The sequence below is a fragment of the Podarcis cretensis genome, assembly GCF_951804945.1.
Source record: "Podarcis cretensis genome assembly, chromosome: 17".
In the NCBI taxonomy this organism is placed as follows: domain Eukaryota; kingdom Metazoa; phylum Chordata; class Lepidosauria; order Squamata; family Lacertidae; genus Podarcis; species Podarcis cretensis.
The window spans coordinates 38,446,783-38,468,518 of record NC_137187.1 but is presented as its reverse complement, the minus strand read 5'-3'; the positions used below and the strand labels follow the sequence as shown (position 1 = coordinate 38,468,518).

Below are 21,736 nucleotides of genomic sequence, written 5' to 3'. Positions count from 1 at the left end.
CCCAAGAGGAGCCACAGCCACACATTGACAGCAGCAGCCTCCAGTAACTCACAGTGTAGGGAACATGGTTGGGAAACGAGAGATGCAAGAGCATGCCCCAACAAGGGGAATATGACTCCCATGCACTTTTAGTATGCCTGAGCCAGCAGTAGTCATCGCAGAGGCAAAAGACAGGGAGCTCGTGCACATGAACCCACACTGGAGACGCCACAGAACAGTTCCCTAACTATTTAGCCATTGCAGCAAACAGGAAGCAGATACCTTATGGGACATTTGCTTCCCTCAGTTTCAAGACATATGCTGGATTGAGACACGTCAAAGAAGCGATTCAGTTAAACACGTTGCAAGCTCATACAGGGAAATCCGGTAGGGAAAGACAGGACTCCACAGCGCCATCTGGTGTCACTGTGTCAGATTGCATATACAACACATATAAAATGCTTTTTCTTTACCGGTCTAGCTGAGTCCATAGTCATTTATACCAGGAACACATGGGCTGCAGGAGAAACCTCTCGCCTGTGGAGCAGCTTAAGTTACACATGCTGTGTGTTCCAGGTCTCAATAAAAAGTACAATCCAATGCTACAAATGGGGGGGGGCAGACTTAGGAACTGCTGAGCCAATTGGGAGGAGTCCTTTTGGCCCTCCTCTCCCACAGCAACCCATGTGAGTGAGGAGAAGGTAAACGAGCTCCTAACCCTGAGCCTTGGCACAAAAAAGTCTCTGCCTGTTCCCTGGGCTGAAAGTCTCACAGCTGGTCCATCACTCTTTGCCTGCATCTAGTGGCTGCTGAGGTGGGTATTGAGTAAGCCAGGGCTTGGCTTTGTCTTAAGGCTTTGTTCTCTTCCTCTTCTGTGTAGACACATTCAGGAGGTAGTGAACCTTCAGGCTCAACAGAACAGGGAGCTGCAGGAGTTGTATGAGCGACTGCGTTCCATCAAAGATAGCAGGTCAGAATCCTCTGACGTCTCCCTGCAACTGTCATCTCCACGCCGGCCCAAGTCTTTCAAAAGCAAGCTGCGTAGCAGGCCACAGTCTCTGTCGCATGTTGACAATGGCATCGTTGCTCCCGGTAAGAGATGGGAGTGGGAGGTGGTTCAGAATATGGGTGCCGGTGTAGGGAATTGTCAAAGCTGAAGGGTTCCTTAATGTAGAAGAAAAGTCTGAAGTTCACGAATGCATGAAGGAGTCCGGTTCACAAAATAAGTTTTCCTTTCCACTTTGCATTCTTTGCCATGGGAATTCTATATTATTTCCTTGTTGACTCATTACACGTGATGTAGTAGAAGTCTAGAGAGCTTCCCCATTGCCACTTTCCTTTGTTATGTTTTGCCCTGGTGAGCTGAACTTTTCAAAAATCTCTTGACAAGTGTCACAAGTTGGGTGCCCAAATCCCTTGGATACAGATCCATTCATTTGTCATCTTCTCCATTCCCACCCCATAGTTTTGTTACCTCTAATCATGTGCCTCCCCCCCAACTTTCCTTCGCCTTACAGAATGCTGTTGTGCTACCACTGCTGCCTCTGTGATAGACTATCAGTTGAGCATTCAGGCCCATTTGCTGCACCAGAGCTGTTCACAAGCAGAGACTAGCCAAGGTATTTGCACATTCCATTCTTCTCTTCTGAAATGCCAATGCTTTATATTTAATATCTTCCTGTTGGTAGATGACACCACCACTCCATTGTAGGTCTGTGGATGACAGATGTATATTTTGCAGACTAATAATTTTCACATCTCTGCAACTTCACCATGCAAACAGAATCTGATAGCTAGCATTGTGGGGGGTGTGTGTGTGTGTGTGTGAGAGAGAGAGAGAGAGAGAGAGAGAGAGAGAGAAAGAAAGAAAGAAAGAAAGAAAGAAAGAAAGAAAGTGTGTAAAAACAAGTTTCTAGCTGCCATGACTGAGAGGTGATTCATATTTTATATAGTGCTTTTGGTACACCAGTATTTGCCGTAAACATCTAGAGTTTGGAAAGGGGATACATACTTCAGTACCTGTTATAGAGGCATTGCAGGAGATTGCAAACTTCTGTGGCTTCCAATCTTCGAGTGTTTGGGGGATGCATCTCTTTCCACTTCACTTGTTTCTGCTTATCCTGTCAATGTAGTGTTGATGCTGTGTAAATGGGGAAGCTGAGAATCTGGGAAATAAGAAGGCAGTAACACAGGCTAAACCTTTAAAACACATTTTTCTTCTCAAAAAAATCTCAGCTTGTTTAATGGCTGCTGTCAATTGTAACTGTGAGGGGTAAACTACAGTGTGAGAATTAATTGAGGGGGGGAAATGTGCTTTAAAGGTTTAATGTATTTAGAAGCCCTGAAACTGGAGCCTGTGGGCAAACCTTCCCACCACTGAGTAGGACTGACCTACCTAGCTCCCTCTTTCACAACCAGCTACCATTTCCTGCTCTAAACTATCGCCAGACCACCTAACCTAAATCCCCTCATTTTTCCCTCCCCCTGCTCCTCCTGTCATTGATTTAAAAGCAAATCTAAATTGTAACCGGCAACCTACATTTGGAGATAAAATAAAATAAGCTTATATATGCAAATCTGTTGAAGTGGCAAGGCTTACTCAGAGTGCAAATCTGATTTTCTTTGCTACGGAAATATGTACTTTTTGAAGTTCAACACCACGGTCCTGCCTCTCATGATCGCTCTTCCCCTCGCCCAGTGGCATCACGTGGGCAGGGCCAGAGGGGCAGTGAGCTCAGGCGCATTGGGGCGGGCATTTTGCTCCTCACCGTCCTGCCAGCCCAGTGCTGTTTTGTGATGCTGCAGGACTGTGGGAGGAAGACGCAGCAGACAGGTGCCCTTCCCTGTTTGGGGTGCATGCCTGTTGCATCCTCCTCACGCCAGGGGTGAACGAAGGCGTGTGACACCTGGGGCAGGGCGTCGCTATGTAGGGTGCATGTGCGGCGTCACTATGTACGATGCATGCGCTGCACATAGCAACACCGCACATACACTGTACATAGTGGTTTGTCGGCGCCGCCGCTCCAGGGCCATATGGACGGTGCCGGGATCCTCTGCTTGTGGCTGCAGTTGCGAACGGAAGATCCTCTACACGTGTTACATACAGCGCATGCATGCGACGCCGCACATATGCTGTACATAGCGGTTTGCTGCCGACACTGGAATCCTCTGCTCGCGGCTGCAGCAGAGGCACCTGCGGGGTGCCTTCTTGTCACCCCCCCCCCGACATGGCACCTGGGGCGCACTGCCCCCCCTTGTTGCAACGCCACTGCTTCACCCAGCCCTGCAGCATTGCTAAGTGGTGCAGAGCTGGAAGGCAGAGTGCGCCCTTAGGATATATGTGCATTGCGCCCTCCAAGGGCTGCAGGTGGCAGGGGCGCAGAGCAGCCCTACTTGGTGGCAGGGGGAGGGCACTCCAGCGGCATTAGTGGTGTGGGCTGGGTGAGGGCTCTGTTCACGCACACTCCACTCCGGGGCACATGTACCCACACCAGCCACGCAATCTACGCCGCTACCCTCCCCTGTGGGAAGAGACCCAAACGGCACATCCCATTTTTACGGATTGTTTCTGCTTTCTGTAATGTGCTTTAAAATATTTCCCACGCCCTTAGACCAGCTCTGCATCGTCAGCAGCACTGCTTCTTGTCAGCAGACGACGGCCAGTAAGAAAGGGATGTTCACAGATGACTTGCACAAACTGGTGGACGACTGGACAAAAGAAAAGGTGGGGAACTCCCTTATCAAGCCAAGTCTCAACCAGATCAAACAGAACAAGCATCGGCTGGACTCCGACAGCTGGAGCAAAGTATATGAGGTGAGGGGGGTGGGATTTCATAAAATAAAGTTCACAAGGGTGAGCTTGTGCAAGCTGAGATACCTTAGCTGTTGTCCTGCTGGGGGTGACCTTGCTCCCCACCCCCACTTAATCATTTTCACAACCCAGGCATTATGGGGAGGCACCTGTTTTTCTCTAGCTATTACACTATGTGTAATAGCTGGAGTCCATGTGAACTCAGGATTGTCACCTCTTCAGGGAGGGGAGGAGAGAGGGTTGCTCCTAGGTTTAATCTCCAAGACTTCACTCCAAAACTAGCGGAGTGGATCTAAACCAAAGAGTTATAGAAGCTCCCCCCCCCCCGGTCTTGCATTAATGGACCTGGGAAGCCGCAGAAGGATGGACAGATGGAGGAATGGGGACACAGGCCCAACATCAGTTCTAGGATGCAGGTGTCTAAAAAGAGTAGCTTCTCCCTATAAAATTGTATAAGTCTTGGAAAAGAGATAAAGATCTGAAAGGAACATCCTTGCTGCCTCCCACGTGAAAGAATTTGTGCTTAGGTGTGTCTACCCACCTCTTAGAGTCTCTACAACAGTTGGAAATATTACCATATTGAGAGCCATCTCCAGTTCAGTTAGACTGGAAAAATCCAGGCTTTTAGTTTTCATGGTGATCATGAGGATTTATTTATTATATTTGTCTCCTGCCTTTCCTTTAAGGAGCTCGGCAGAGTTCAGGCTGCTCTCATTATTTTATCCTCGAAACAACACTGTGTAATAAGTTCAGCGGAGATATGATGATTGACCCAGTGCCACTCAGTTAACTCTATGACTGTTTGAGGGTTTGAACCTGGGTCTCCTTAGTCCTCATTTGATTTCTTAGCCACTGGCAGGGTTGAGTTGTTTCACTTCCTACATTTCAATCCTCTCCTGTGCTCCTTTGTTAGGAAGATACAGCAAAAGGTACAGAATCAATTGAAGCAACGACTTCCTCTCATTTTAAGTAGTACCTCAAGTAGTGCCTCTTTCCCTATGAACCTACCCAGACCCTGAGGTCATCTTCTGAAGCCTTTCATCATGTGCCTCCTCCATAAGAGGTCCAGAGGGTGGCAACATGAGAATGGGCCTTTTCTGCAGTGGCTCCCCATTTGTCCCCCCCCCCAATTTTTAAATTAGTTTTCCACAAAATTTTTAAACACACAAACAAATAAACAAACATAAATCCTAGCCTTATTAAAACTAATCTTATTAACATTGGTAAGTGAGTTCCTTGTATCCCCTTGGTTGAATTTCAGTGTATATCAGTTTAACGGTTTTCCAAAACCTATATTCTCATAAAATTAACTTAATCACTTAACATCTTTCTTTCTTTCCCAATCTAAATTTCAATTTTATCACATTACATGTTTACATCCTAAGCCTATCTGGTATTTGCAAGTTTTCCAATTAATTTAACTTAAGATATTTAACTAAATAATCTTTAAATTTTGTCCATTCTTCCTGGTGATCCTCCTCCTTCTGGTCACGAACTCTTCCAGTCAGGTCAGCTAGCTCCAAAAAATCCATCATCTTCATCTGCCAGTGTGGCTCCCCATTTGAGGAATGCTTTCCCCACGGAGGTTTGGCTGGCACCTTCATTATACACCTTTCCTTTTTAACCAGGCCTTTGGCTGATTGGCATGCCCTTTTAAAATGTGGGGGGTGGGGTGGTTATTGGGTTGTTTTTGTTTCTATTATGTATTTTCTGTTTTTATATTGTGATTTTAAGTTGTGACTGCCCTGAGACATGCAGGTATAGGGCAGTATACAAATTTTAATAATACTAATAATCATCATAATAATAGTTTCTTGTTTCTTTTGTTTTTAAAGACGACAACATCTACAGTGGGCTACACGTCCACATGGATTTCCTCGCTTTCCCAGATCCGAGGGACCGTACCAGCTGCTTTGCCCCAAGGACTTCCCCTGTCCCCCTTTACCGGCACACTATCGCCATATGGAGTACCCCACGTATGCCAGTATAACACCATGACAGGGACAACTTACCCAGTGCAATGGGTGGGCATTTCAGGGACAGCCCAGCAGTCTGTTGTTGTCCCTGCCCAGCCTGTGGGACCATTTCAGCCAGGGATAAGCATGCCAGCCTTTCCAGCATCACCTGTGCAAAACCCAGCTCCCATCCCCCCAAGTCCCAAATGAAGGCGGACGGCTAAAAGGATGATAGATATGGGGACTGTGCCTATAACTCATGATTCCATTCCTCTGCCTTGCATTCTGCGGCCTGGATTTTGGGGTGAATTCCCCAGAGCAGCAGTGTGGTGGGAGATTGCCTTTGCATTCTCTTATTTGAATACTTGATATAATATTCTTTGGGGGGATTTTTTTTATATCATACTTGAGAGAGCTTTGGCCTGTGCATCTCATTGTTCCTGAGATGGACAGCATGCCCATGTGCTGCTTATTAATGACCCTTCCCTGTCATTCTGGCCCCAGGTCCCTTGAGTTTTTGAGGCTGATAGCAACCCTTTTTAAATTGTTCACATACTGGCATCTGAGTTAATTTATTGAAGGAGTGGGAGCAGCAGGGAAAGTGACACTTTGGATCCTCTTTTAATTTTACATTTCTGTCTGGTTTCATTGGCAGCTTTCATTGACGGGTTGGGGGGGGCGGATTTTATTTGCAGAAAGATTTGCTGTCACTGAATCCTGTCTTAAATTCTCCCCTCTCCTACCCCAAGTGACAGGCCTTTTACAGTTGGAGGACCATTGAAGGAAGAGACACAAATGCCACCTATTACCTGTTACTGAAAGGCTTGTAGTTGTTCTTGAGCAATTTAGTACAGCTGTTTATATAATGGCAGCTCAATCCTCATACGCACATGACATTCAGTGGATCCTTTGGGGCTGTTGGCCTAAACCTAGTACTTGAGTTTGGGGGATGTAGCTTTTTAAAAATTTATTTTGCAGTTAGTTTGTTGTGGTGGAGAGGAAGCTGCAGAAAGGGTGGGAACAGAGTGGGAAACAGCCAAACGGTATTTAAAAACATCTCCCATCTCACCCCTTTGCCTCTCTTTTATGATCCATACTTCACAGTTTTAAGGACTGAAACAGGTTGGAACAGGTGCACAGAGTTTTGCATTGGAACAGGTGCACAGAGTTTTGCATTGAGTTGACTGCCTTACAGTGGATTTGAATGGATAGATGCTCCTACTTTTGATTAGTGTTGTCTCTTGCAGCATAAAACACCTAAGTGGTTGCTGTGCTTTGATCACCTACTGCCAAGATTAAGAAGTCCCATCTTTACGGAGAACTTTTGAAAACTGAGTAGGTTGTACATGCATTTATGATGGCAAGAAAGTAGTGCCAGGGTCCGCTGTGACAGGCTTTCTGGTTTTCTGACTTAAAGAGAAAAATGTGCCTGTTCAAAAATAGCAAGAGATCTAAAACTATTTTGAATAGGTTACATGCATGAAAGTCCGTTTCCTGCTGGAGTCTTGTACCTCACATAACCCCCTTATTTTATAAACTAAACTTCAGCTGCCCTTTAAGGCCCATGCTTGCAAGTTCATCTCTGCAGGAGACTAAGTCAGTTACATTGACCTTATTGGGCCAAGGGCAATGCAACATTGCACTATAGTTTAAACTATGGTTTAGCCTACATGAGTTCCTTGCTCTTCCCCCATCCCTGACTGTGGAGCCAGGAAATAAGGCGAAGGCTTGTTTATCACGATGTGACATGTGAATCCTCACTTATGGTTTTTTTCTGCCCAGAGAATAGAAGCCAAGGTTTGTTCTTGGCTTGCCACATGATTTATCTGCAGGAAACAAACCACAAACCGAATTCACACATCACAACAAGCCAGACTCTGGCTTGTTTCCTCCCTTGCATGATATAGTCCTGTGTTTTAAACCATAGTTTATTTTAAACTATTATTTAATGTTACATGCGAACTGGGCCATAGACTATGGAGGTCTTAATTTACTGAGTCTTAAGACTATAAGACTTATAGTCTTAAACTTTTTTCAAGGTAATATTTCATGTAGCAGTTGATTCTTTTGGACCCCAGAATCCTTGAAATATATTCCTGATGCACACCTTGACCTGTTTTCTCCCTTGATATATCTGGACTGATATGTCAGGGAACTGATATTTCAAGCTCTGGTTCACTTTGAGTTAACAAAGTTAAATGTTTGTCTTCTGAGTGCTGTAAGAGATTTGCAATGCTGTTGAACATGGAAGCTGGCTTGCTTTGCTGATGAATATTTAGAGAATGAAGAGGAGGGAGGCTGTATCTCTCTACCTTAAAGTGATTTGGACTTCAACTAGATAAATCCTGTTTAAAATGATGGGATTAAATAAATCAGAGTACTTTGGTTTGGGCCTACCTGTAATCCCACCCCCTTTTTTTGGAGTAGCTGCAGAGACAAGCTGCTTGTTTGAACTCAGCCTCTCAAAGGGACACTTGAAGCTCCAGTGAATTTGGGAGCCTCTGGAAGTTTTGTGGCTTTCCTTCCCTCCCCACCATGAACAAAAGATCCTGTTTCCCATGCATTATGCAGCCTCCTTGTTCTGCCTGCAAAGATTTGCAGTGCCTTGTGATAGATAATCTTTAGTATCTTTTCAGATTTTTACTGGAAAGTCAAAAAAAGTAGTTCTAGTCTTTTGAAGTTTGATGATGTTTAAACAGTGCATTGCTGCATCTCTCATTAGGATCTGCAGCAGCTGAATTATATATACGTGGGGGTGGGGGTTCAGTTTGAAGAACTGAGAGAACAGTGTTATATATTTTTTCTTTCTTTTTTGCAAAATAGAAACACAATCCTGTTTGTTTTTTTAAAAAATGTTCCCCTGCTATCTCTTTTAAAACGGACACTTTGACTACAAATACATGTTTTCTAGTTAGGATAACTTGTAGGAAAACATGGAATTGTGTGCTGTCTTTGAAAACTGTTGCCAAGTTAGCCGACTTGAAAGCCTTGAAAACACAAATCTGCTAGGAAATGGTAGAGGGCCTTATTCCCCCCAGCAATTGTGTGTGCGTTGGGTACACCAGTGGTACACCAGTGTTTTTTGTGGCAGACGTGCACAGTGCAAATGGCAAGCATGTGTCCTTGAACACTGGTGTTCATGTGTCAGGGTTCCATTGGTCCAATCAAGGTTTCCTGCTTATTGTTGTAAATCTCACGTTGTGTCTTGTGCATTGAGCCATCTGACCATTCCATGCTGCTCGGAGTTCCCAGAGCCATTGCTTCACATTTGACAATAGGGGGCTCCCTTTTGCAAATCCTGACATGGTTTGTTTGTCTGTCTCACTTCTGATAATGGAATGAAAATGGTGGTCATGAAGTAACCTATGTTCGCCAGTGCTTATACCACTGTCTGTGGCATTAAAAGCTAGGATGGAATTAAGGATTACTTAGGGTAAGTGGCTGCTGCCCCAAAGAACTGCCACACCTCTCCTCCTCTTCCCCATAACCTCTGGCAAAGGAACATGTGATGTGACATCATTGTGCTCACATATTCTTCTTGTAGAGTATGGGGGGCTACTGTTTTCAGCGGCTGCCATGTGTACTTTGTAACATCTGGTTTCCTGCCATATGTGGCCAAAAATCAGAGGATAAGTCCATACCAGGGTGTGATGGAGCCATTGTTGCCCTTAAGTGTGTGTGATTTTTTCCCCTGCCCCACAATTCTTTGGTTAAACATGTGTTTGTGGGATTTTGAAACATAACCAAAGCCTGTTTCACCATCGGTGACAGCAGAGGGGGTGGCGAATCAGTGCACAGTGGGCAGTGATGCTTCTTCTCACATCACCTTCTAACTTCAGAGGAAATAAAGACAAACTTGACCTGACTCCCATCTCTGCAGCTAGGGAGACCTGAGTGAACCACAGTCTAGAAAATGGAGAGAGGCACTGAAATGTACGTTTGACAAAACAGGAAAAATATTTGGTATGTTTTATACGTTGGGTTTTGAATCTCTACATTTAATGCAAAACATTTACTATCCAGTTCCCCCCCCCTTCCTTCTTACATTTTGCTGTTCTTTCAAACTTTAATCCTGACAAGGATCAAACTGTGAATTTGGTTTTGGGTTTTAAAAGGCACTTTTTCTGCTGTGATGCTTTGAGACTAAGCTTGTATGATATTAATGGAATGTATCATTTTAATAACTGGGTGGATTTTTCAGTTGTATTCCAGCTGAGTTGCTTTTCCATGTTACATTTCAAGTTTCATTTTCTTATCTACCTCATTTGTTAGTGCTGTTTCAGTCTAGGCTGTGAACTAAACTACCATTCCTGTATATTTCTTGTCTATTTTAAATTTGAGGTGGTGTTTTTACACACATGGCTCTTCACTCCCCCCCCCCCAGCCCATTTCCCTGTTTGTAATTTGGCACTAGCCACTCAAGCTGTTTACTGTTTTAAGGAGGATATTTAACTTTCACAAGGAAGACTTCAGAGATTTATTCATCACATTGAGTTAAACTTATAGCGAAATGTGAATGAAGAGAACAAGTCCATGCATTGTCTACTGTATGTTGCAACTGGTTGTGGCAGCTTAGCAAAGTGTGTGACCCACTGCCTCATTAGTCTTCCATTTGACAATGGGAAAAATTAGTGCAAAAAGCTTGCTTTGTTTAGGAAGGAATTCTTCCTTTGTATATGCATTGAATTATTGCTGACAATTAAACTACTGAGGGCGGTGCCAACATAATGCTCCTGATCTCTTAACCATGGTCAAGGGATCCACAGCAGAATGTGCAATTGCACTCCCTTCTTCAGTCTCTACTTTTTTGGGGTGCAAATTCCTCCCACCCTCCCCTTCTGCTGGCCTGACTCACAGTTATAGTTTGCGTTGGCCCCAATCTCAACAGTGGTTAATGTTAAAACCAGGGTGTGCTGTTTCCCAGCTAAAGCCAAATTTCTGGTTAAAAGCAAACCCCCTTGTATTAGTCACAGCTAAGCTTTGTACCGACATTGGGTTGGATCCAGAGTTTTTGTTCAGTTGATGGTAAGACTTCCAGTGGGAACAGGGAGGGAAGCAATTTCCAGCTACTGCCTCGCCCCCCTGCAGCCCCCCCCCCAAATCTGCTGTGGCCTCCCAATCCTCTGGAGCAGAGTTAGGATGGGAGTTGGGGGGCTGTAGGGGGAATCACAGAAAACGGATTGCCTCCCTATTGCACTGACAAAAAGAAGCCTAACCATCAGCTGAGTGACTCTGTTGGATGCGACCTGTTACCTTTAACTGTGATTAAGACCGATGTGGAGGGAACACACGGTCTCCTCCCGCAGCTTGATGCCTTAACCAAGTTTAAAGTGTTGGGAGTGTTAGATTGGCATAGGCTCTGAACAAGGTGTGCAGGGTACCTGTGGACGGCAGGGGCCTTCTGTTGCATTTAGGCAATAAAATGATACATTCCTGGTTATTTTGAATTCTGAAACCCAGCAACACTGTTATTGTAAGTGCTGTCATTTTTGTAGGCTGTACCTCTTTAAAGGTGAATTGTATGATTTCAAAGTTGCTTCAGTTAATCAGCTGAAGTCCAGTTTAGCATCTCTCCTGGAATGTTGTCGTGGTTTTTTGGTTTTTTTTGCAAGGGGGGGAAGGGTTGTGTATTTTTTATACTTATACAGCAGTTAGATGGTGGAACGGCAAAACTGATTCTGTAAGGAGTCACTATACAGACTTGGGTCATCCCCTGCCTCCTGGTTGTCTTCAAAAACTATTCTTCTTAGTAAATATTTATGGTGTCTATATTCCACCCCACACCTATAATTTATTCACATTTCATTCTATAAGAAGCTGTAACTGTGAGCAGTGTAGTACAATAAAATTGGTTCACCAAACCAAATTCTACCCCTTGCATGTGAACAGTTGTTCACAAGGGCCTGGTACAACTGATGGGATGCTATTCTGCCCCTGCCCCCTCTAGAGCCCTGAGAATAAAATGCTGCTAAGGCATTATGCATTTTCTACTTACTACCTTGCAGCTCTCATTGAAGCTAATGGAACTGATCCAGCTTAAACCAGCAATGATTATCGCATATAGTATGTAAGAACAAATCCCCTCCTTTTTAAAAATCACCATTTATCTTATTCTTTTGGAGTGCGGAAGGAGTTGGTTTCCAATGAAAAAAAAATCTTTAAAAGGCTAAGCATGAATTTATAAACTGTCTGCTAAACGGAGGCCTTACTTGTATCCTCCCGCATAAAATGCTTCCTTCACAGGATGTATTTATTATGTAGAGACAATCTCCATGTAGAAAAATGTGGAATATGGCCATGGGCAACTGCTTCGCTGCAAGTCAGTAGAAAGCATGACTTTGGAAGCCAGTGCCTGTAAGAACCTGTATACTTGCCATATACTTCACATATGATGATGGACAATGCTTTTCCTACAGTGAGATTACCTGTATGTAGGAAAAAAAATTATGCATGAAGTAGCCCTTAGTGATGGTGCAGAAAGTGCAGAAAGTCCTGTGGAGCAGGTTGTGGCCTGTTATGCTTTAACCAACCCCTTGTAGGGCATTTGTTATATACAAAGCTCTTTTTTCTCACTTCCATCTGACAGAAGGAAGAAGATGGTGGCTGCAGAGGAGGGAAAAAGAGGTGTCCCTGTCCTGTCAAGTAGCAAGGAAAACATTTTTTATTGGAATCTGTGGTAAAATATATCCGAGTTGTACCACAGATAGAGGCAAGCACAAATATACATAGATTGTTGGAAGAAAATGCAAAAGAGTAAGGTTTTAATTCTCCCTTCCAGGGCCATAGATTTAATTTGCAAGACTAGGAACAAACTTCTGTTTTTGTATTTTCAAAGCATCCTAGAAGGGTGTTGTTTTGGTTCATTTATGCCTTAGAGAACTCCTAACCATACATTTTGGCAGCCATTTTGGAAGTGCAATTGTCTTTGAGGTTCCTAATGCAGCTTCAAACAAGCAAACAAAAGACCTCTCAGTTAAAACTACTATATTCTATTTAGAAAAGGTCTTTCATTCTGTTTTTTGTTTTTGTTTTTGCTAGAGATTGCTGAGGAGCATGCAGGCCTACTAAAACAGCATGATAAATTCAGGTATATGCTGTGAATAAATGTCTCCTTAGATTTCCATACTTGCTAACAACTTCTGAATTTCAGAAATATTTTTTATGTATGTGAATTATACTTTAATGTAGCATCTTAGGACTTATTTTTTAAAAAACCCTTTCTTTACTTTTTTACATTAAGGCTGAGATTTTTATGGCTGCATAGAGGATGCAGGTGACCGGTTCATTGTTAACAGGGATGAGGCATCCCATTCAGTTTTTGAAAAATCATAGCCCAGAACTTTATGGTAGAAAACGAATGTCTTTTATCAGCAGTTGTTTCCATGTGTTTTTTAATTATTTTTGCAAGCTGTGAGTTGACTTCATTTGTACACAACCATTAACAAATATTTTTTTAAACTGTTATAAAGGAAAATAAAGGCTGTGTTGAAAAAAAACCCAATTAAATATAGTCTGGATGTTACTGCAATTTCTGCTAAAGAGGGGTGAGGGAAAGCCAAAGGAAATAAATAGTATTGCTGGAAAATACAGTGTAAATATTACGACATTGTGGCTTCTTTCTTAGCAATACTTGTTCATCTACTAATTCATTGATACATTGCATTTTAGATACATTGAAGCCCGGGAGCAAAAACTTCAAGTGCTATGGAAGTTTGGGATAGGAAGTATGCCCTGAATATGCACTCTTCGTTTGTAACTTTGAAGAGTGCTCTAAAAACTTTTTGTTAGGATGGCAGAAAAATCTGTTAAATGAGTATATAAATTTAAAACACCAGCAGTCCAGAGAGATTCCAGAGGTAGAAAAAGAAAACACCAAGATTTGGGGTGGCTACATTCCCTTACCTCAAAACAATCTATTTAATTTCTGCTGTAATAGTTTGCACCTTCTTATCTAGTCTACAATCTTAGATAAAAATCTTAGTTTTTGTTTAAAAAACTGATTCATTCTTTATTTTTCAATTAATAAAGGTAAGTTATGGATTATATCCAGTCCTGATCGGTCACAAGAGAACCCCCCTCCCTAATATTCTATTATTCAAATTATTACTTTGTTGTGGCATGAATGTAATACTATCTATAATTTTATCTTGGCCTTCATACAAGGCAGTGTTAATCTTGTCCCCCAACCCCATCTATCCTCTTTAACAGCCATGTGGGGTAAAAAATATTCTAAAATCCACAGTTATGCAGTACCTTTACTAGGAAAGTAGTAAATAAGTTTTTGAGTTCTTCACCACTGTTCATCAGATTGGACATTAAGCAAAGCATTAGAACAGGGTGGCCAACCCTTTTAGGTCTGTGGGGCACATTTCGTTTTTTGAGTGAGCGTCATGGACATCACATCATTTAGTCATATTACCACACATGCACTGAAAAGAAAGCACACACATGCACTCACTTTCCCAAGGGATCTTGGTAAAATTTTGATCCAGTAGAATTAACTTGAGCCTTGAAAAGCAGAGTTGAAAGAGGAGTTGAAAAATAGTGCCACTCTTCTAACTTCTCTCAAGGAAGAAAAACCTCCCTTCCAACCCAAGGGGGCAGACGGCTGAGGCTTTGTGGGCACTAGGGGGACACATGGAGGGTACCATGGCACACTGGCAATCCCTGCATTATGGGGATTAGCCACTTGGTGATCCTGGGTGCAACTTGAAACCTGTGCAATACCTGTTAAGAGCCTCATCCAGTTAAGCCTGCAATCTCCATGCTAAGAGTAATTGCACACATTGTCATTTCAATTTCAAGCAAGCTTTTTCCTATTACACCCTCACACATTTAATATCCAGAAGGATGAAGAGTTACGGAAAACCCAACAGCTGGCCCACTATTTTGAAGAAATTTTGGTTGGTCCCAATAATGCCCACTCTGGGATTGTGGATTTCTTTGTGTTTATTATCAGACACAGCTTTGCTTCTCAGGGAAGGTAGGTGAGTGTGGCTGCCTCAGGTGCAGCTGCACAGCACTGCAGGGCTTGGTTGCAAGCTAGCAGTATTTTGCTGGGTGTGGTTGCAATTTCACCCATACCAATTGCCAGCAGTGGAGGACTGCGGAACCAGATCACCGTGCAATTGAGGCTGCGGTTCTTTTTATCGTTCCCTCCCACCCTATAAAATGCACATTGGTAAAAGAGTTATCTAGACAGAGGAGAAATTCGCCTAAATCCACGCTCGCATTAAAAAGGGAAAATACCGTACACATGGCCATGAGTATTTTACCTTTAAAGGTAAAGGGTAAAGGGACTCCTGACCATAAGGTCCAGTCACGGATGACTCTGGGGTTGCGACGCTCATCTCGCTTTATTGGCCGAGGGAGCCAGCGTACAGCTTCCCGGTCATGTGGCCAGCAGGACTAAGCTGCTTCTGGCGAACCAGAGCAGTGCACATAAATGCCATTTACCTTCCTGCCAGAGTGGTACCTGTTTATTTACTTGCACTTTGACATGTTTTTGAACTGCTAGGTGGGCAGGAGCAGGGACCGAGCAACGGGAGCTCACCCTGTCGCGGGGATTCGAACCGCCAACCTTCTGATCGGCAAGTCCTAGGCTCTGTGGTTTAGACCACAGCGCCATCTGTGTCTCTAACATTTTACCTTTAGGAACGGTTTAAAAACAGGCTGTTTCCAGGCTGGAAACAATGCTCCGAACTTGCTTACAGGGTTGCCGCCCCCCCCCCCCCCGCAAAGAGGGCCAAAGTCTGGCAACCCTCATAAGATGCTCTGTCACTGCTGAGCATGCAGCCCCGCCTGGCGAAATGTGCAGGGAAATATGCAGCCTCCCCTGACAGGTGTGTGCCGGCTGTGCTTGGGCAGGTAGGAGTGCATGGCTTGCCCTGGGAGAAGTTATTCCTTCCTTTTCACGGGAGGCTTGTGGCCCAATGGTCTTGTTACCACCGACAACATTGCAGTGGTCTAGGCCTTTAGTTTCCCCATTTTCAGAAACTCGGCTTATCTCCTACTGCGCTTTCTTCCCGTGTGTGTGTGTGTTTCTTCATTTGTAGCATTTAGATCCCACTTTTTCTTCCAGAGATGCTGCGTTCCCCCATCCTCAGCTACTACCCCGCAACTATCCTGTGAGGTAGGCTAGGCTGAGAGGCAGCGACTGCCCCCCACCGGCCACATCCAGTGAGCTTCGTGGCCGAGCGGGAGATTTGAACTGTAGTCTCTCCCAGGTCCTAGTTGGGCCACTCTAACCACTGTGCCACGCTGCCTCCGCACCGCCCCATCCGCCGGGCTCTGGGCGCCTCTGCCAAAGGCAGGCTGGGGTCTCAGGCCTTGTGCGAATCCTGAGGAAGCGGCTCTTCTTGTTTACATGGCAGCAGGAGAAGCCCCAACCCGACCCAAGCGGAGTGAAGATCTGCTTCGGGAGCAAGCAGGGAAGAAAGAGTTGCACGGGGATCTGCTGCCCGAGGCAGCTGTTAAGCTGTGGGTGAACATATCAGATGAGACACAGCAATTCTTCAAACAGCTCGTTTATTCACAGGCCAGAACAGAACTGAACTGAAGGGTTCAGCCAGCCGGCTTATATAGAGCTCCACTACAATGCAACTGTAACAACTTTCTGTAACTATCCAATCACTGAATGTCACTTTCAATCCCTTATTTGCATGTGTGGACCTGAGTGAAAACTATCTACAGTATCCCCCTGCTGGCCCAGGGTGAGAACTTCAGTACATAACAGCAGTTACCTCGCCTTCCCTCATGGCGGGGCCAGTCTGCCTGGCAACCAGTCCCGACTGATTCTGTCCGCGGCGTCCTTCCCAGCAAACACCGCGCGACTCCCGGCGGCCTCGGCTCCTCTGAGGCCCTTCCTCGACCTGGCGATCCGGACTACGTCTCCCAGCATGCCAAGCGGGACACAGAAACGTGACAATATGGCGCCCAACGAAGGCCCAACCAGGCACCCGCTCCCCTTCCGGGCGGCCTTTCGCCCGTTACTGGAGCCCAACCCTGAGGCGATGTTGTTTCCTTCCAGGTGGGGGAACTACATTGCCCATGAGCCGGTGAAACCGAGCAGCGAAATAAAAACGTACGAAGGCCTTCGTATGAGGCGGCGCGAGGCCGGCTGCAGGTTGTGGCGCTTTGCAAGTCTATGTTCGCAATGAGCCTCCGACTTCCGCCCCTCCCGTGAGGCCGCGCAAACTCACAAGGGGGAGATCAGTCCGTACAAAAACATGGCGGACCCCTCAGGCCACCGGGAGTTGTAGTCCCAAGTCGGCCGACTCCAGCTTTTTGGCGGCCCGGAGAACAACTTTCCCTGAGACTACAAGTCCCATGAAGCTATGCGGCCCCTGGAAAGCGCGAAGAAATCATAACAAGATGGCGCCTTTCCCGCCCTGCCGGGAGTTGTAGTCGTGTGGCCTCGCATGGTCCTTCTGACTTAATGAGAGACCAGCAGAAACGGGACTACACTTCCCGACGGGCTCCGGCTTCAGCTGCGGGGGAAGGAGGAGGAGCGGAGGAGGAGGAGGAGAAGGAGAAGAAAGCTACAACATGGCGGCCGCGTCCATTCCCACGAACCGGGCGCTGTGAGGAGCCAAGCGCCAGGAGCTGGAGCAGCTCTGCCTGTGCCAGGTCCTGGTTCCGGGGGTGCCCGCCCCGTCGCGGAAGTGGGGCGCGCGGCCATGGGGGTGCAGGGCTTCCAGGAGTTCGTGGAGAAGCGCTGCCCGGGGGCTGTGGTGCCCGTGGACCTGTTGAAGCTGGCGCGGGCCGTCGGGGGCCGGGGCGGCGGGGGCCCTGCCTACTGCGCCGCCTTCCACCCGCCCCCCGCCGGCTACCCGCCCCCCGCCGGGCCCGCGCCGGGCCTGGGAGCCGTGGTGGGTGCTGGCCCCTACGGTCACCCGCAGCCCGGCTTGCCCGGCCCCGCCGCCGCCGCCCCCCCGTGCCCCGCTCGGCTCCTGGTGGACGCAGATTCGGCCTTGCAGCGCCTCTACGGCGGCTACCAGACGGACTGGGTGTGCGGGGGCCAGTGGAATGCTATGGTGGGCTACCTGGCTGCCCTCTCGCAGGCCTGCCTCTACCAAGGCGGGCTGGAGCTGGCTGTCATCTTCAACGGAGGGCTCGGCAAGGAGAGGCTGCCTGAGTGGGGCAGGAAGGCGCAGGCGGAGAGACAGACAGCCCAGCTCATCGCGGGGCATGTGGGCAACAAGGGGACCCCGCCACCCCGGGCCTGGTTCCTTCCCCCGGCCTGCTTGGGGCACTGCGTCCGCTTGGCCATGATCCGATTCCGGGTCAAGGTAAGGCCCACACCACCACCCCAAACGCATCCCATTGCATTTCGTAGAGTTCTGCTTCGGAAACGTTGACCATCTCTGTTGGTTCTTGCACGTCTTCACGCTCAATTGTTTCCTGACTCCCATTTTAGTGGGCATTTTTGTTATATTCCGTTCATCTGTTGCCCATCATGGTTTTCCAGGTTTCATTCTATCTCAGAATTCCTTGTCACTCAGCACCTGTTGCCTTCCCTGTCGAGCAGCTCCAGCACCTTTCTTTACAGCTAAGGCCCTCTGCCTACTAATTTTGCAAAGGTGTTGCCCTCACCTTGTCTGCCACTGATATTTCTTATTGCCTTCCTTTTATTTTGCCCTATGCGTTTTTAATTCTAATGCCTAGACTATTATGTTCCTGACAAAGTCAATATGTCAGTTGTAGTTCACCTGAGAGCCAAACATCAAGCAGTGGAGCATCCTTCTTGACATATAGCCTGGCCTTGCAAAAAAATAAAATAAAATTTGCAGAGGTTTCTAACTCTGGAAAACGTCTACTATGTTGTCCATCCAAGTGCATCTGTTTTCACTGGGCAGGGGTGGAGAACATGTGGCCTTCTAGATATTAATGGCTTTCATCTCCCATTAGCACCAGCCAGTGACATCTGGAGAGCCACTGTTTTCCTCACCCCTGATTTATGACATATTGGCAGCCTGAAACAATCAGTTTTCTACCTAGTTATAAAACCTCCACTGCTTGGTCAACTGGAAGTGATTCTTCCTTACCACAGGCACAGTTTTTACAAAGTTACCACAGGCTACAATTCTTCCTTAACACAAGTGACTGGCAGCTTATTAACCAAATCTGTACTGTGTCTTTTCACACTACCCATCCATTTTTCAAGCCTGTTACATTCTGTCCCTTCTCCTTCTTTATTCTATTTTTAAGTACTTAAATTTTGGTAATCTCTCTTTAATTGATTCATTAATATTCTTGAACCCAAGGTTTTTGGCATTAGATTTTTCTTTGGCTGAAAGAATAACATGACTAATTCTGGGCAGATCTTCGCAGTGTAACCATCTGTGCAATAAGAAATAATAGCAAGAGTGTTTGCGTCACCTATTTAAGCCAAGCCTGGACAATTGTAGGATTGAAATTAGCAAAGTGTCATGGGTTGAGTTTTCTATGGCTGTATGAACTCTATACAGATTGCTTTTGCTAGGAAAACGAAAATTTCCTAGAAAAATGTGGACTGGACCAACACCTAAAGTTAGTATCTAGGACACAGTTGGATGTGCAGTTGCTTCTGTAGGCTTCTGGTATAAGAGCAAGGTGCATACTATGCTTTATACAAGAAAATGACATTCAACAAGATTAGAACCCACACCCTCATGCTCACACAGAAGTGCTCTAGTCTGAAGCATTATACTGCTAATCCAGATCAAAATATATTTGAATCATTTCGCCCTGTGAAGGGTGATTGTTTGCTCCCCATACCTAACAGTGGGCAAATGGCAGAAGTACTTTAGATGAAGTGATGTAAGGCAATATAGGGTAGCCCCCGCCAGCCCCCCCCCCCATAGTAGGTAACGCAGACACGCTCAGGAAGAACAAGAATTGGTGAATCCCCTTACAGCACGGTATGATGCAGTGCTTCTTGTAGTCTTTGGTTCTGGCAACTGGAATTCAAATCTGAAATTGACCAAGAGAAGTCCCTGAGTTGCCCTGCCTAGACGTTGCACAGCATTTTGCATGATCCTTACAGGGTTAGGGGGCTGGTGGAAATGACAATCAAAAAGGTCTCTGTAGGCAGATGTGTGTGAGAAAAACCGAGCGGTGAGAATAGAATTAAGCAGCAGCAGTGGGAAAAGTGGGTATGTGAGCTTGTCCCATGTCAGCTGGTGTCACATAGTGGCTGTTAGCGTGAGGCCAGGAAGTTCCATGTTCAAATCTCACTTCGGCCACAAACTTGCTATGTGGTCTCAGCCTCCCATATGCTGACCAACCTTACAGGGTTGGTGTCATGATTACTGATTGCTAATGTCTGCAAAGCAATTTAAGAATGTAAAAGATGGACATTAGTTCAGGCTTCCTCAAACTCGGCCCTCCAGATGTTTTTGAGACTGCAATTCCCATCATCCCTGACCACTGGTCCTGCTAGCTAGGGATCATGGGAGTTGTAGGCCAAAAACATCTGGAGGGCCGAGGTTGAGGAAGCCTGCATTAGTTAGTCCCTCCCTCCCTCTGTCTGTCTGTCTGTCTGTCTGTCTCTCTTCTCTCTCACACACACCTTTCAAAGCTGTGTGTAAAGCAAGTAAAGGCCAAGCCCAAAGCTGTATATCCAATCCTTGTGATTTCTAGGTCCCTGTTACCGGGGTTTTCCAAATGTTGATCAACAAGTTCTTCACATTTGAGGATAGCCATTTGAGAATTCTAGAATAACTGCAGTATGCCCATGGTGAACTGGAACTTGGTTATCTTCTAGGGTCATTTAAAAATGCAGTGCAATTTCTGTCATTCATGTGTGAGATATGAAATTGGTCACAGCGTTCAGTGATGAACAAGCTGCTCATCTCCTGTGTAGAACCTGATGGGTTTGCTGGCCTTTTTAAAGACACACATTAAAGACACTTACAAGAAGCACAAGCAACTCCTTGGCCAGTGTGAAAATAGGATGCAGACTAGATGGGCCTTTGGTATGATCCAACAAGACTGTTCGTATGGCGTGCTTGGAGCAACGTGTCTGGCTGCAGATGGAGAATACTGGATTTCAGCTAAATTCCCTCAAATAGCTGCATGTAACCTCCTGAGGCCAAAGGTAAATTGGCAAGCAAAGGCTTGGAGATCAGCTGAAGTTGAATAAGCTTTGGAAACAGCTGACCTGAAACAGATGAGCTTTAAATACAGCCTCATTTAATAAATGATCAACCCATTTTTAAAAAGTGTGTTCTCAGCACCACTTTGAGTGCATTTGGAAAAGCAGTTTTACAATATTGGGCACACTCTTTTAATAAAGCCCTGTTGATTTCAGAGAGAGAATTGAATCTGCCCTTAAATCATTCCATTTGAAGTAAGTGAGACATAAAACGTACTTTAAATCTAGATTGTATGTTGTTTAGGGGTGGGAAACAGTTGAACCCAACTAGGTTTTGGTCTTGTACAGTTATCTCTGCAGTGGGCAGGATCCAAACAATTCCACATTAGGTCCCATATATCCAAAGAAGCTTTGAACGTGGGCTTCTCAAAATGTTAGTTTCCATACCACAGGGCAGTTTTGAAAACTGAGGGAGATTTCAAAAGCAGATTATAATAATCCAGGTTGGTCGGCTGTTTCATTGTGTCAGGGCAGAGAAAAGAGGAATGGAACCCCACTGGGCATGCCCAAGCCTGGGCTAGTATAGCAGCAGCTCTTTGGATCCTGACCTGTGTATTTCTGTATATTGTGGGCTGGATGGATTGAAGGGAACCGAAGCCTCAAATCAGAGCAAAAGTTCTTAATAGTTTGCCACTGAGCATTCCATTCCATTCTCCCTGTTCATTTTTGCTAAGAGGTCTTGGGTTTTGCGCTAAAGAAATCCCAGTCTCTCGCAGTTCAGAATCAGTGCTTCAAGTCCATTACTTCAAGTCCATTTGAAGCCTGTGTGTCTAAATTTTGCTCTGTTGCACGAAACCATTTTGTTTTCAGTCCTGTGTGTCATGGGAGAGCAGGGAGTGAGGCTCTTAAAATGGT

General features: G+C 45.6%; 2 protein-coding genes across 22 annotated transcripts in view; both read left to right on the top strand.

Annotated features, from left to right (window-relative positions):
• Positions 1-10,645, top strand: part of WNK3 (WNK lysine deficient protein kinase 3) — an 85,364-nt gene extending 74,719 nt beyond the window's left edge. For all 21 annotated transcript variants that reach the window (XM_079959959.1, XM_079959960.1, XM_079959961.1 and 18 more), the window contains 4 exons: positions 860-1,071; positions 1,497-1,598; positions 3,591-3,793; positions 5,626-10,645. In XM_079959959.1, the coding sequence (XP_079816085.1) occupies positions 860-1,071; positions 1,497-1,598; positions 3,591-3,793; positions 5,626-5,955 (847 nt within the window). In that variant the 3' untranslated portion in view covers positions 5,956-10,645. The remainder of the gene's footprint in view (positions 1-859; positions 1,072-1,496; positions 1,599-3,590; positions 3,794-5,625) is intronic.
• A 6,582-nt stretch (positions 10,646-17,227) lies between these two features.
• Positions 17,228-21,736, top strand: part of FAM120C (family with sequence similarity 120 member C) — a 30,326-nt gene continuing 25,817 nt past the window's right edge. Inside the window, exon 1 of the mRNA XM_079959991.1 lies at positions 17,228-18,035. Within this exon, the coding sequence (XP_079816117.1) occupies positions 17,424-18,035 (612 nt within the window). The 5' untranslated portion in view covers positions 17,228-17,423. The remainder of the gene's footprint in view (positions 18,036-21,736) is intronic.